The 14,459-nt window shown below is 39.8% G+C and overlaps 1 protein-coding gene across 1 annotated transcript; it reads right to left on the reverse strand.

The window, feature by feature from the left end:
- Nucleotides 1-392: 392 nt before the first annotated feature.
- Nucleotides 393-8,795, reverse strand: LOC121318021. The gene is made up of 4 exons (XM_041254204.1): nucleotides 8,746-8,795; nucleotides 5,219-5,266; nucleotides 3,950-4,460; nucleotides 393-1,993 (listed from the first exon to the last, which is right to left on the reverse strand). Exons 1-4 carry the CDS (start codon nucleotides 8,770-8,772, stop codon nucleotides 1,485-1,487), a joined length of 1,095 nt encoding a protein of 364 aa, XP_041110138.1. The 5' UTR covers nucleotides 8,773-8,795; the 3' UTR covers nucleotides 393-1,484.
- Between the last annotated feature and the right edge of the window lie 5,664 nt (nucleotides 8,796-14,459).

Consider the following 14,459-nt stretch of genomic DNA (forward strand, 5'->3'; position numbering starts at 1 on the left):
GGGTCTCGTGCTTCATGGGCTCTCCTCCATACCCTGCTGCTGAACAGTGCACACTCTGCAATGGGGGTCTCGTGCTTCATGGGCTCTCTTCCATACCCTGCTGCTGAACAGTGCACACTCTGCAATGGGGGTTTCGTGCTTCATGGGCTCTCCTCCATACCCTGCTGCTGAACAGTGCACACTCTGCAATGGGGGTCTCGTGCTTCATGGGCTCTCCTCCATACCCTGCTGCTGAACAGTGCACACTCTGCAATGGGAGTTTCGTGCTTCATGGGCTCTCCTCCATACCCTGCTGCTGAACAGTGCACACTCTGCAATGGGGGTCTCGTGCTTCATGGGCTCTCCTCCATACCCTGCTGCTGAACAGTGCACACTCTGCAATGGGAGCAATGGGGGTCTCGTGCTTCATGGGCTCTCCTCCATACCCTGCTGCTGAACAGTGCACACTCTGCAATGGGGGTCTCGTGCTTCATGGGCTCTCCTCCATACCCTGCTGCTGAACAGTGCACACTCTGCAATGGGGGTCTCGTGCTTCATGGGCTCTCCTCCATACCCTGCTGCTGAACAGTGCACACTCTGCAATGGGGGTCTCGTGCTTCATGGGCTCTCCTCCATACCCTGCTGCTGAACAGTGCACACTCTGCAATGGGGGTCTCGTGCTTCATGGGCTCTCCTCCATACCTTGGTTCTTCCACCAGTGCTGCTGAACAGTGTAAAATGGGATTTGTCTGACCACATCACACGCTTCACATGCTCAATATTTTCCTTTATAGCACCATTGTAGGCAGACTTTGCAAGTGGTTTTCAGATTGCCATGGTGACAGGTATGTCCCTGCCAGTGCTGAATTCTGAGGTGAGTTTTTTTTTATTTGAGTTTTTCTTGCCTCAACTACAGTCTATATACATTTACTACTGAACCTCTCTTCAAAAATCCACAGGTTCAGAGATCTATTCTTGTGCCCTGCAGAGTTCCTAGACAGGAGCCATGCACATCAGTAATCAACAATGTAAGGGTCTTGAACTAGACACAATAAACACTGAACCAGATACAACAGTATTGCACCAAGCAAAACAACTATAACAACATCAGAACTATGTTATAAAAAAACAAGAACCTGTATGCACCTGTGCCTAGCATCCTATATATGAGACGCTACAAAAACAAGGCTCAGTTTAGACAATATACAAACAATTGCTATAAAATTGTTATGTATAGCTAAGGCAAACACTAACCAACAGAAATTCATGAATAAATGAAAATGAAAGATAATGGCTAAATAAGTTGGCATCAATATATGTAGCTGCTTCTTTGTGACTAACAGCCAACTTGAAAGATTGCATTTGATCCGGCAACCAAATAGTAAAAGCAAGAAAAATACAGCTGTAAGGGGTAATATTTTACAGGATTCATTATTACATTTCAGTGAACACATAACCAGGGAGATGCACATATTCACCCCGGCCCATATATGGGACGCTAGGCATTAATGGGTTGAGGTAAATAATAATAATAATAGTATATACAAAATACATAAGAATCCAGTTACTACCCAAAAGATCAATGTGGATTCATCTTTATTAGGCAATTCCAGGAGTGGGAAAGTGTTCATTTTAAAATACGTAGGAAATATTTCCCTCAGAGAAGTAATTAATGTATCTAGATGAATTAAATCGCTGGTGATCACCTTCATGCATTCTACTTTTCCAGACAACTGGCTCAGATATGTAGTGCAGTCTTGTATTTTCTTCTGCACTGTTGTAAGTTCTTTCGTAAGCGCACGTGTCCTTTTCAGTTTCTTATTGACCTTGTTCAGTATATTCTTTGTATTAGCAATTTCTTGTTCTTTTTGTTGTATTTCTTTCAAACAGGTGTCCAGTTTCCTTTTATGATCAGACACTTCTCCTTCATGCAATGAAGCCATGCATTTGGCTGTGTTTGTTTTTCTCTCTGCATCCTTATAGGCTTCTGAATAACACACTGCTGCTACACCACCTGCAAGAAAGATAAAAATCATTTAAAACATAATACAAGAAATACTGCTTGTGTGTGTGTGTGTGTGTGTGAGCATACAGTACAAGGAAAATAAATGTAATTTAAAAAACAGCAAACCTGTGCCACTTTTCACCAAGTCTATTGTTGTGTCAATATTATTTACTTTCTCATTCGCAATATTTAAACGATTGATTTCTTTTTAAATATCCAAAGTCAATTTCAGGTAGTAAAAGAGCGCTTTGTCGTGGCATTAACAGTTATAAATTAATGGAAGCTCTTGTTAATTGTTAAGAAATGTTTTTCTTTCCACTAAATGCTGTAATCATTGTTGCTGCAGGGTGACCGAGTCAGGAAAATGTTAAGAGTACAGTACCAAAATATTGGCAGTAAATCTGCTATAACATAAAAAAACAAACAAATCCTTAAAATTCCTTAAAAATACAGCAGTGTAACAGGCAAAAATTGCATCGGTACATACAGACATATTCTGCAAATAAATAAATAAATAAATAAATAAACACAGTATCTTACAGTTACGCTGCTGCAATTTTCCATCATTTCCTAATTGTGGTGCCAAGTTAGTTCATACTTCCCACAACATAATGTTCTTAAGAATAACAATAAGAATAAGAATATTAAATATATAATGAATCATAATACTGCAGGATCAGTTTAAGAAACAGAGTGGGGATTTTTGATGAATTTCCTAGTTGTGGCAGATTGAAAATGTGGTGCTGATACTGTATTTAAGAAGTGAGATAAGGTGGGAAATTGCAGATGTACAAATAGGACCACAGTTCAGAAACCAGGGGCGGCGGCACGCTTGGGCCGGAGGGGCCTGAGCCCACCATTTTGTTCATGGGCCCACCCAGTTATGGAGTGATTGACAATTAAAAACATTTCATGCCAAACCGTATCAGACTGTAATCCTGCTGCGGCGAGTCTAGTGCATCCTCGTGGTTCAAAAAATATATCCGTCCCGCCCACCCCAGTACTGTTGTCATGGTTATGAAAAAAAGACAGGTGATTGGACGGCTGAGATATGCGATCTTGCGTCTTCGATAGTATAGTATCGAAATTAAACGCGTCGGCAGCAAACATACAGGAACTTTTCTTTCATTGCAAGGCACGCAAGCAACCAGCTTGTGCAGCTGCTGTTTAGTTATTTATACTGTATAAATGGGTAATTGTATGTAAAAAATAATGTGATATCAAGTAACAATTGTAAGTCACTCTGGATAAGGGTGTCTGCTAAGAAATATAATACAGAATGTTTAGCCATTTTTGCAGTAAACCGGAGCTATATTTGTGTCTTACGCATTAGCTATGCCCCGACACATTTTGTAAAAAGAAAACAAAGTAATGTAAGAACCTACATTTAATTTTATCAGTTTGAATTGAGTTGACTGGTGCAGCTGAGATGTATGTTATGCTCAACTCATGCCTCTATTCCTGTTTTGTTTTGGTTCCCATATAACTGACACTTTTCTGAAGCTCAAAGGGAAGTATTGACCTCCTTTTAGTCACTGTATTAGAGCTTTTTAAATTTAAGCTCACTTTGGGAAGTCGAATACACGTTTGAGAGCTTCTGTGAGAAACTTTTCATTCTCTTTATGTGTGGTGGTGACTTGCAGCTCGCGAACGTTATGGAATTTGTGCTGCTGTGCCTGTTGGTGGTAAATCGGATGTCCGACTGGCAAAATGCTGACAGTCTGAGAATATGGTGCTATTTCTGACAGTACAGAGTGTCCTCAGGACACATATTGGTAATTACGTCATTACATTTACGTCATTAAGTCATAAACAGCACGTCCATGAAAATTTGGGGCCAGCCAGGAATTAAATCCTGCCACCGCCACAGTCATACATCATGATCAAGCAAGGCTATGACAAAAATGTCCATAAAAGAGGACAACTATGCATCACTAGTTCAAAAATATTGCATGAAATACGTACCTATAATGGTTCCAATTATAGGTATTGCCATTGTAGCAAGGCTGACGTTGTACTGATGTTCTCTTAAGTCCTGTAATTCTTCGGCTTTTCTTAATTCAGCTTTTGCTTGTTCGAGTTGTGTGCTAGCTTTCATGATATTATTTTGATGAATTTTCAGTTCCAAGTTAAGAGTTTTCAATTTGATTTGCAAACCCTCCAAATCAGATTCTTTACTTTTTAACTCACACATGACTTTGGACTTTTCAGCAAACAGAGATTGGCTTTTTGAATTAATGATATCTACCTGTTCCAAAGCATATCTTTCAACAGAACATGTCTTATTATAGGCGGTTTCAATTAAGATCTGGAGCATTGGATTCTCAGAGTGATTGATAGTCTCGCCATTGATTTTGGCAACAGTGCGTGCTAAAGAAATAATGGATTCCAAGCCATCTTGTAAAGCAGGCAGAAGGGCAGCTCTGATTTCTTCTTCACATGGCATGCAGTCTCCAAAAGACATGGTCTTTTTGAACTGAAAACAAAATAATTCAGAGTTTAGAAGAAACAATCATTTCCATTTAGACGTGGGGGAGGGGGAAACACAAACCAGTGAAATCACTTGACCAATAAAACAGCTCAGTTTGCAGACATCATGTTATTGAAAAGGGCAATATAGTTTTTGGTTAGTAATCTTAGTATGGTATCAATGAGAGTCGGTCTGTATCACACCTAGATATCCTCAGAAACGTCACTTCTTGGAACCTGTACATGTGAGCGTTTGTATGTTTTCACTTTATAATAAGTCTTAAACTTATCATGGCAATCATGATCTTTGGTACCACTACGAAAAAGAATGTTCTGAGATTGCTTGCCTTCCAGGAAATATGTCTGCTAAACGATTAATTAATAATAATATTAAAATATGTCACTTTCACCTCAGCATTATCTTTGGGGTCAAGCAGCTTACTGGCTGCAAAGTTTGTCAGTCAATAGGGGAAGCAGATGGTTAGGGAGTGACAGGAAAGAAAGTCTTAAGGGTAGGGGACAAGTTGACTCACAGGTGAAATGACCAGCTATCTGCAAACAGAGATTTCTTGAAGATAGTGTAATATTAGATATCTTGTTTTAAAATGAAAAATTGTTTGCTGAATCAGATTTCGTTCACAACTACACTGAGACCTTGTGATGGAGGAATAGTCCGTCACTAGTAATCCACCTTATACTGCTGCAACCTGGACTGTGTGGACAATCTGCTAATGCAGCTATGTTAAGCATAATAATAACACTCACCTGTTGGAGTGACGGTTGGTGTGTTCTTTTCCAGATCAGTGTTGATTCCTGTAAAAGAAAATACAATCTGACTTTATATTTTGTCTAGACTTCTGCGATGTCATTTTGTAGTTTCTTTGATGATGTTAAATAAAATATCTAAATTATGTTCATATATACATATGTTACAGTAAAAGTCTGAATATTGGCAGATCTCAAGATTTACTGGTAAATGTCGACACTTACCAAGTAAAGCGGTAAATATCCGAAATAAACACGATAACACTTTACTGCGGACATTTACCGGAAAATCTCAACAGTGACCGAATGTCTCACTTGCGCGCATTGTAAGGCTTCAGGAGTCCTGTGTAACTCCAAGAGCCACAAGAGACTCCATGCTGAAAGAAGTAAATATATCTATTCAGTGGCTGTCTTTGTGACATTTTGTGTCATAATCTTGAGATTGACAGGTAAATGTCTGAAATGAAATCTAATACGACATAATTCCTGACATTTACTGGTAAAACTTAAGATTGACCAAATTCTGACTTTTACTGTAGCCGTCTGGTTTTATAGTTCAGGATTTACCTGAAAAGTTTAGTAAGCACTCAGAGTGGGAGATGTTTGTTTTGTTTTATTTTATTACTGTGTAAGACTGCCGAGACTTCGCGTGGGTTTGTAAATCAAGACCATTCCAGATATTGTCTTCAACAAGGTGATTTCAATCACAGTCCAACATAGCAGGCATTCCAGATTAAACTCACAGACTGTTCTCTTGCTGCATAGCGTGAGCACACCACCAGGAGCCACCCGCTCTTACTCCTCTCCAGCGGAACTGTCCTCCCCTCAAAACATTCCCTCTACTTAAACTCACAGACTGTTCTCTCGCTGTATAGCGTGAGCACACCACCAGGAGCCACCCGCTCTTACTCCTCTCCAGCGGAACTGTCCTCCCCTCAAAGCATTCCCTCTACTTAAACTCACAGACTGTTCTCTCGCTGTATAGCGTGAGCACACCACCAGGAGCCACCCGCTCTTACTCCTCTCCAGCGGAACTGTCCTCCCCTCAAAGCATTCCCTCTACTTAAACTCACAGACTGTTCTCTCGCTGTATAGCGTGAGCACACCACCAGGAGCCACCCGCTCTTACTCCTCTCCAGCGGAACTGTCCTCCCCTCAAAGCATTCCCTCTACTTAAACTCACAGACTGTTCTCTCGCTGTATAGCGTGAGCACACCACCAGGAGCCACCCGCTCTTACTCCTCTCCAGCGGAACTGTCCTCCCCTCAAAGCATTCCCTCTACTTAAACTCACAGACTGTTCTCTCGTGTATAGCGTGAGCACACCACCAGGAGCCACCCGCTCTTACTCCTCTCCAGCGGAACTGTCCTCCCCTCAAAACATTCCCTCTACTTAAACTCACAGACTGTTCTCTCGCTGTATAGCGTGAGCACACCACCAGGAGCCACCCGCTCTTACTCCTCTCCAGCGGAACTGTCCTCCCCTCAAAGCATTCCCTCTACTTAAACTCACAGACTGTTCTCTCGTGTATAGCGTGAGCACACCACCAGGAGCCACCCGCTCTTACTCCTCTCCAGCGGAACTGTCCTCCCCTCAAAGCATTCCCTCTACTTAAACTCACAGACTGTTCTCTCGTGTATAGCGTGAGCACACCACCAGGAGCCACCCGCTCTTACTCCTCTCCAGCGGAACTGTCCTCCCCTCAAAGCATTCCCTCTACTTAAACTCACAGACTGTTCTCTCGCTGTATAGCGTGAGCACACCACCAGGAGCCACCCGCTCTTACTCCTCTCCAGCGGAACTGTCCTCCCCTCAAAGCATTCCCTCTAGGAAACAGTATATCACAAACTCTTATTGATTTACTTGTAAACATTGTGTAACTGGGTGAGACTCATTCTCTCCTTAACTGGTTAATATGTGCTCATTATCACTCGCGGCACATATAAACTGGCATCAGGAAAAACATTCATTTTGCCGCAAGCCGAGCTGCTAGCTGACTGCAAAATGAGTCTTACCTGTGTGGGAGGTACGCTCTCATGTCTAAGTAAAATGTTTATTTTATTTTTAAAACTATTGACCGCTATTGTAACTAATTATTATGTTGGTATTTGTAGGTTGAACGGTGCAGGACGTTACCATTACTGCTGTATCTCAAGGTAATGTCAACCCACATTGCATACAGGTGTTTGTAGGGTAAGCCTAGTGCTGCCTGAGGTAACACGGTCAAAACTATATTGTGTGTATAGCGGTAAAGTTGTAGGGTGACTGAAACTCCCCGAGGTAATCTGTTTTAACGATAGTGCTGCTGTCATTATTAGTCATTTTTATTTTTTGTATTTGCAGACGGAGCTGTCAGCTGCTGCTTCTTTTATTGTTATTTCTTTTTTTTTGTTGTATTGGTATATGTGACGAGTGGGTATTCTATTTGCCACACAGCAACCGGTGGTTAGGTTTTCTTTTTATTCACAGTTGATTATTTTCATTGTTTAGTTTGATGTATTGTTTTGTTTGCACATTTTCTATTTTTTCGTGTTGTTGTTGTTTAAATGTGCACTGCTACCCCTGTTCGCCTCGTGGCAGTTGATACCCAACCTTTATAAACTTAGTTCTTGCGGCACTTGAGACTAAACTATTACAACTTTATCTGCTTGAATCCAGGCTGTTCAGGTGGCCTCCCGGTGGCCCTTCCCCATACTGCATTCTTGTATAGTCTGCAATATTCATTTGTTTTTAATCTTTATCTCATTTTAAATAATTTGTCTAGAATAAATTGTTACTCCCTTCTGCATTTGGGGAACCTGGCCTTGTTTGCTATTAGTGTATTTCTAAAACTATTTCTTTGGGCGAAATTCCCAAATGTGGCATAGTCAAACAAAGAAGCTAATTATATAATAGGCCCATCGCCACAATTGTACTGGGTTTCATTTTCAATTAACAATAAATGTTATTTAGATTTTCTAATTATTAAAACTTCTACCCCTTGATTAACCATTTAAATATAACCTATAACTGTTACAATTGTAAATATTAAAATTGCATGCAAGTGCTTTAAAACACTTTAAATCTTGTGTCTGGGTCTATTAATAAAGGGGCTACAAACCTTAAAATAGATGAAGTCTTTCATATGTATGTAAGGTATGAACCACGACGGGCCGTGTGCTTCCCATGACATATACCACGCCTGGGGTGGTGATAAGGCCTGAGGCTCCAGCCGAGGAAGTGGTATACATCACCGATACTGCGCGGCCCGAAGTGGAATTCCCTATATGAGATTCTCAACAAGCAGAATGCATTTGACTGGCACCCAGTTGAAAGTTTTGTGGATGTTTTGTTTAAAGTTATGTTGCTAGAGCTGTGTTTTTTTTTTTTTTTTTTTGTCGTCTTACATGCTACACTAAGTCCAGTATGAATGACAACAATGTTAAGGGGGTGGGATAATGGTGGCAAAAATCCATTGATTTACTCATAAAAGCGCATTAAAACCTTACAATCTGTACTGTACAATTAATACATGAGCACCCACATACTGCTTTTGCTGGAACAGACACTTTCATCTTCTCTTCAAAGGACACTGTTGCTGAGCTGAAAAAAAAAAAAAAAAAAAAAAAAAATGGCTGTTTACAATGATTTTTGACACACAGAAGGGAACAGTCGTTTGTAGAATTTTGATTTCATCACAATGTGTGGCAAAGTGGTGAGTAGATACAGGGTGTGAAATGGGTTACAATGTCCGGAGCCATATGACGAATGCCTGTAAATAATAAATGGTGGAAGCGATAGAGTGGTGTGTATCTCTTCAGTTTGTATAATCCCACAGGTTTGACCTACAACCAAAAGTGCAGTTTTCTCCCCCACACAGAACACAAAGACACAGACACAGTTCCTACAGTGCGTGAATTAAGTGCTTGTGGTGCAAAGACAGTTCCTAGTGGAAAGTGAAGTGCTTGTGTCCGAGTTTAATGCTGGCCTGCGGCTGCAGCTCCGGGTCGTGCTAGTAATCTTGAAAACAGACGAAACAAACAAACAACTAACGTTTACAAGACAGAACACTCACGGTTTCTTTTAAATGCAGGGACTCCTTTTAGGTTGTTTTTCTAACCATTTACAAAGGAGCAGATTACTTTGCTACGCCCCTATTTTATACCCTCACTCGTGACCCCTTGGTTAACGAGCACATCCACTCCTCCAATCTGCGGATGCCACGTCGTTTCCTGTTCGGGTACCGTAGCTCAGTCCCTTTTCAAGCTGGCCGACTTCCACCTACCCACAGGAATAAAGTGTCATGCCTTTTAGTCCAGTGTACTCTGCTCCATTTATCTCGTGCCCCCTCAGGTCGGGAGGGAGATCTAACACCAAGCGTCATTCGATCTCTGTCGCACAGTGTTATTGTGTTTTGGAAATGCACATTCGTAGAACATCTGGAAGGGGTAGGCCAGTGCCAGTATAGTTCATTTAACACGGTGCCTCAGGTCAAAATACATCAAATCCCAGAGACAATGAAGAATCATTATTTTACTGATACAGTAATAAACTTCCTGATCTTAAATAATCATGCTGCAAATCTTTAATTAAATAATGCTGTGCTATTTTTTTTTAATGAAAGGGTCAATGAAGTTCATATACAGAAAGGACACAGAGCTACATCAGTGCATCACTTCGATTGTCAAGTAAATTCTCTGGAATTTCAGAACAGGCTTGTGAAAATACACTTTCAGACTGTCACTGATAAAAAAAAACCACTGAAATCTCAGCAGCAAGCCAATGTCTGTGTAGCTCAATCAATAAATCCTTTGTTTGTGGTCCTTAAGATCATAGCATCAAATCCTGCCTTTGAAAAGTATGTTACACAAGCACTACTCTTATAATATAGTACTGATAGCCCTTCTTTAAAAATTGCATTGGTTTGCAGTTCCGAATTGTAAATCTTTTACCAGACACATTTTGGTTTAACTTGAAGATCCTGTTTGAGTTGAACTCTGACACTGGTGGTCGCACTGGCTGGGTTAACCATGAAACAAAACCCAATAGTAGTAGGTAGTTTAAAAAGCAAGCACACTTTGTAACCCTATTGCCACAGCTTTAGCACAGCACATTACATTTGTATGGGGTGTGACACAGCTGCTATTTTTGATAACGGTATTTGTAATTTATTTTTAATAATCATTTAATTGACTAACTAGTTCTTGCTGATAACTGCATTAGTTCAATACATGTAGTGGTTGCTAGAAATGGGTGAAAGTGTTCTGTGCATGCGTCTGTCTAGGTCTCTCATATCTGTGCAGCAGTCTGGGGGTTGTAGAATGTATCTATCGAGGGCTGGGGTGGGGTTTGAGGTATTTTGTCGTTACATTGTTAAACTCACTCACATTTAGAAAAGGCAGGAGCGCTAACACCGCCAGTTGCTCAGGGTTAATAGATAAGTATTTTACTCTATGTTACTCTGTATCGGGGCTAATTCATAACTTCTAGAAGTAGTGAATTTCTCTGTATAATTTTACCTGTATTTTGATAATAAAACCTAATTACTGTGATTTGATATTGTTAGTTGTGTCTAGTAATTTTCACTCATGTTTCAATAAATATTAACAAGATGATGATTTATTTTCTTACAGGGGGGCACAGACATGCATTGTATCTTATCTTAATGTATGGGGACTGAAAGGGTTAAAGCTTAGAGGAATCGGCTATTGGATCACAAAACCATAGATGAAAATAACTTAAACTGACAAGTATTTAAAAAAGGTTTCATTTTTTGCAAAGGGGTAAGTTGATTTTTTGGAGTACTTCATTTGCATTACCTTGTTTATAAAATAATAACATTGTAAAACACCTTAATTTTAGGGGTCACCTGCAAATGGCAATAATTTAAAAGGTTGTATAAATTATATCACATAAAAAATATCTTCACTGAGGATGTAGCTTTAACACATGGGATTGCTCTTGGACTTGTTGCCTTGTAAAAAGCACGCAGTATTTTATACAGTTTGCATGCCTTTGTGATAAGGAAATTTTAGCCCCCCTTTTGATCAGTCCCACTTCCTCTCAGGTGAGAAATGTGCATGACATGTATGAATGAGTGGATGAATGAAGTGCAAGTGAGCTGCTGGTTGTCTAAGAGTCACTAATTGGAACAAACAGCACATAAAACCCCAGACATGGTTTCAGGGGTGCAAACTCGGCACTGTGCCGTTTGATTCATTTCATTCATTAATGCTTTTCTTTATTTATATTCCTTAGCAACCATAGATGATGATAGTATCTGATTGGGTTTGGACTGCTCACATGACCCGCCCACACTCCACAAAACACTAAAAACTCATAAACTGTTTAGCACCAATTTTTAAAATGATTTATATCCCTAGGTTTACAGCAAATAGCTTCATTTAAAAGTCTAGACAGCAAACAGTTGAATTTAGAACTTTACAGAAAAGGACTTGTTTTTTTTTCTTGGACCAGCTGTACTAGTCCCTCAATCAGCATCAAGTCTCCTGAACCAACACAACAAGCTAAATAGGTACATGTGGCAAAGTGCCCTGTCCCTGTGTGTATTTTGTGTTGTATGTTGTGTTTTAATGTTGGTGTATACTCATTGGTACACAGGATATTAACGGGTCTGTGTAACACAAGTGTTTAAAATGTATATTTGTATTTAGGCACGAGGATTGCACAGCACTTCACATGCAAGTAAAATGTAATAATATGTGAGCACAGGGAATTGCACTTTATTAATTCACGTGCAGTTGTACCGCGACTCCAATTGAATGATTGATTAGCAATCGAGTCTCGGTACAGCTGCATAAAAGCTGCATGTTTTCACTCACTCGGGGTTGTGTGTTTGAATGGAGAACGGGATTGGAGACGGAGGTAATTGTAACAATAATAATAGTAATAGTTCAAATAGAAGCTCATCGTGTTTTGTCTGTATAGTCCATTTAGTTTCATCTCTTTGTTTTGGCTACCAGTGCCGTGTCCTGTGTTTTATTTGTCTTGCAACCATTTATTTTCTGTCTGTCTGTGCACTATTAAATGCTGAGCGAGACTATTCGCGCAGCTCCACCAAACTCCACCTCTCTTTTTGTTTATTTCCTGGTTCCTGTTTCTGGTCTGACGTCTCCCACTCCAGCCGTCTTTGTGACGGTACAATATCATGAAAACCAAGCACTTTTACAAAATGAAAAAACTAAAAAGTGATGTAGCACCTGGGCAGACTTTGCAGCCAGACGATTTAAGGTAGGGGCTGGGAATGTTTTTTCAGGTAGTGAAAATAGCAGGGAAATTAAATATGTAGGTGTGACAGGGAGAGCCCTGTCGCTGGTTCCTGTGCAAGTGTGTGCAACCGATTGGGCAGTTAGGCTCGCCCAGCGCTGAGCGGATCGAGAGGTCCGGATTGGCTGGGGGGCGTGTCCGGGGATGCTGCGCGGGGCTCAAAAAGCGTCTGTGCCACAGTTTGAGGCTGCTGCAAGACCATTTCTTTATAGACGGACGCTGAGCAAAAGCACGTGTTTGTTTACATCAAAGAGGAGATCGTCCGCTCTGCAGGAACTAATACAGGAAACCCTTCCACTCCAAGACTGTGCTCATGAAGGCATTGCCCAGCCGAGGCCATTTGAAAAGGCTGTGTGAAGAGGCAGGAGTCTCCGTGAGAATGCCGGGACTCTGGGAGCCCACAAGTAGGTCAGTTTAGGTAATGTTGATCCCAAACAGTATAGAGAGGGTTTGCGTGGAGAAGCAGGTTCCTGGAGCAGGACATTCTTTTTAGTGGGACTAGCGCTTGACATTTTCTTTTGTAGCTTTGTTTTGTTTTCTTTATTAAATGTGACAGGGCTATCATTGCTGGTACCCTAGTGCCAGCCCGTGTTTATTAAATCTGCGCACCTGTGCAGCATGTCAACCCCCAATGCTGTAACTCTGCCTCGTGATTATTCAGTGACGAGCCACACAGCCTGTTACAGTAGGTCACAACTAGTCATGCATGTTTTAATTTTCCCAATGTACAAAAAAAACCAAAAAAAACATTTAATATATTTTTTACACACTGCTGCAGCAAACAATCCCCAGTGGTATAGCATGATTTTGTAGTTGAAAGAATGCTATAGGGCAGACAGTTACCTGTACTTTTTAACTTACTCAAGTAATATTTGTATTTAATACAAGTACAACTAAATACTACACTCTACATCAATTACGTAATTCTTTAATTAACTATTCAGCTAATTAAGTCAACTTTTCATAATTGAATAAATGTTACTTTATTAAAGATTCAAAGCATAACACAAACATTTTAACATACTTCACAAATTTAAAAAAAAGTAGTCAATATACAGCATGTTATGGTTCATGTGTAAAATCAGTAAATCTATAGATTTACCAGCTCACTGGTCAATGTATAAGTCTTTCGCTTTATTTTAAAAAAAAAAAAAAAAAAAATAAAAATAAAAAAAGCACTTTCACAATTTTATTTAAAATCAAAATTCACCAGAGGCCAGGCAAACATTAGGTCTGGTAATAATGACACCTCTTCAGCAAAACTCGTGCCTCTGTAAGTGTGATTTTTGTATTATGAAGCTGAACATATTTAGAAAAAAGCAGAACTGAAGTGTGCGTGGGTTTTTCATTTCAGTGAGAATCATACGTATTATTTTGTATTGTGAATTGTTGCCAGACAGTGATCATGGATGTAAGTGAAATAGACAGTTTACTACAATCTCCTTAGTTATTTTATACATTGCTGCTGAGCTGATAAATCTACACACATCCCGGTTAATCTATAGATTACTGATTGTACACATTAACCATAACATACATACACATATATATATAAATGTTGGTTATAATTATCATCAGTCTTCATAAATGCTCATTAGATTGTAAGCATTTATCATTTACACATTTAAATATAACTTCTACATACTCGGAACTCTTCATCATAAACTAATTTTTCAAACACTAAAAGTAGACACCCTGCTTAATTCTGAGTAAAAACCTAATGTTACGCTTACCCAAATCCTATTTACCTTGATTATTACACAGAGGAAAAAATAATCTGCACTGAGTTGGTAATTTTTATATCACATCTTGAGATCTTTCATTTAATATTTGAATATCTCTTTAATTTGCACAGGATTGAAGAACATCATGTAATAACATATTGCACATCATGCTCCATGCCTTGCTTCAGGCAAACTGGTCAGCATCCTCTTGTGAGAGCTCTTCAATTATCTTCATTGGTTCCTTTTGAAAG

The sequence above is a fragment of the Polyodon spathula genome, chromosome 7, assembly GCF_017654505.1.
Source record: "Polyodon spathula isolate WHYD16114869_AA chromosome 7, ASM1765450v1, whole genome shotgun sequence".
Lineage (NCBI taxonomy): Eukaryota > Metazoa > Chordata > Actinopteri > Acipenseriformes > Polyodontidae > Polyodon > Polyodon spathula.

Bases quoted from the DNA above. Each gene is read 5' to 3' on its own strand.
- LOC121318021 (XM_041254204.1), bottom strand. From the start codon at position 8,772: ATGAAAGTGTCTGTTCCAGCAAAAGCA. The intron at 5,267-8,745 runs GTATGTGGGTGC...TTTCTTTTACAG, and splicing joins TGTCTGTTCCAGCAAAAGCA to GAATCAACACTGATCTGGAA. The intron at 4,461-5,218 runs GTGAGTGTTATT...TTTTGTTTTCAG, and splicing joins ACCAACCGTCACTCCAACAG to TTCAAAAAGACCATGTCTTT.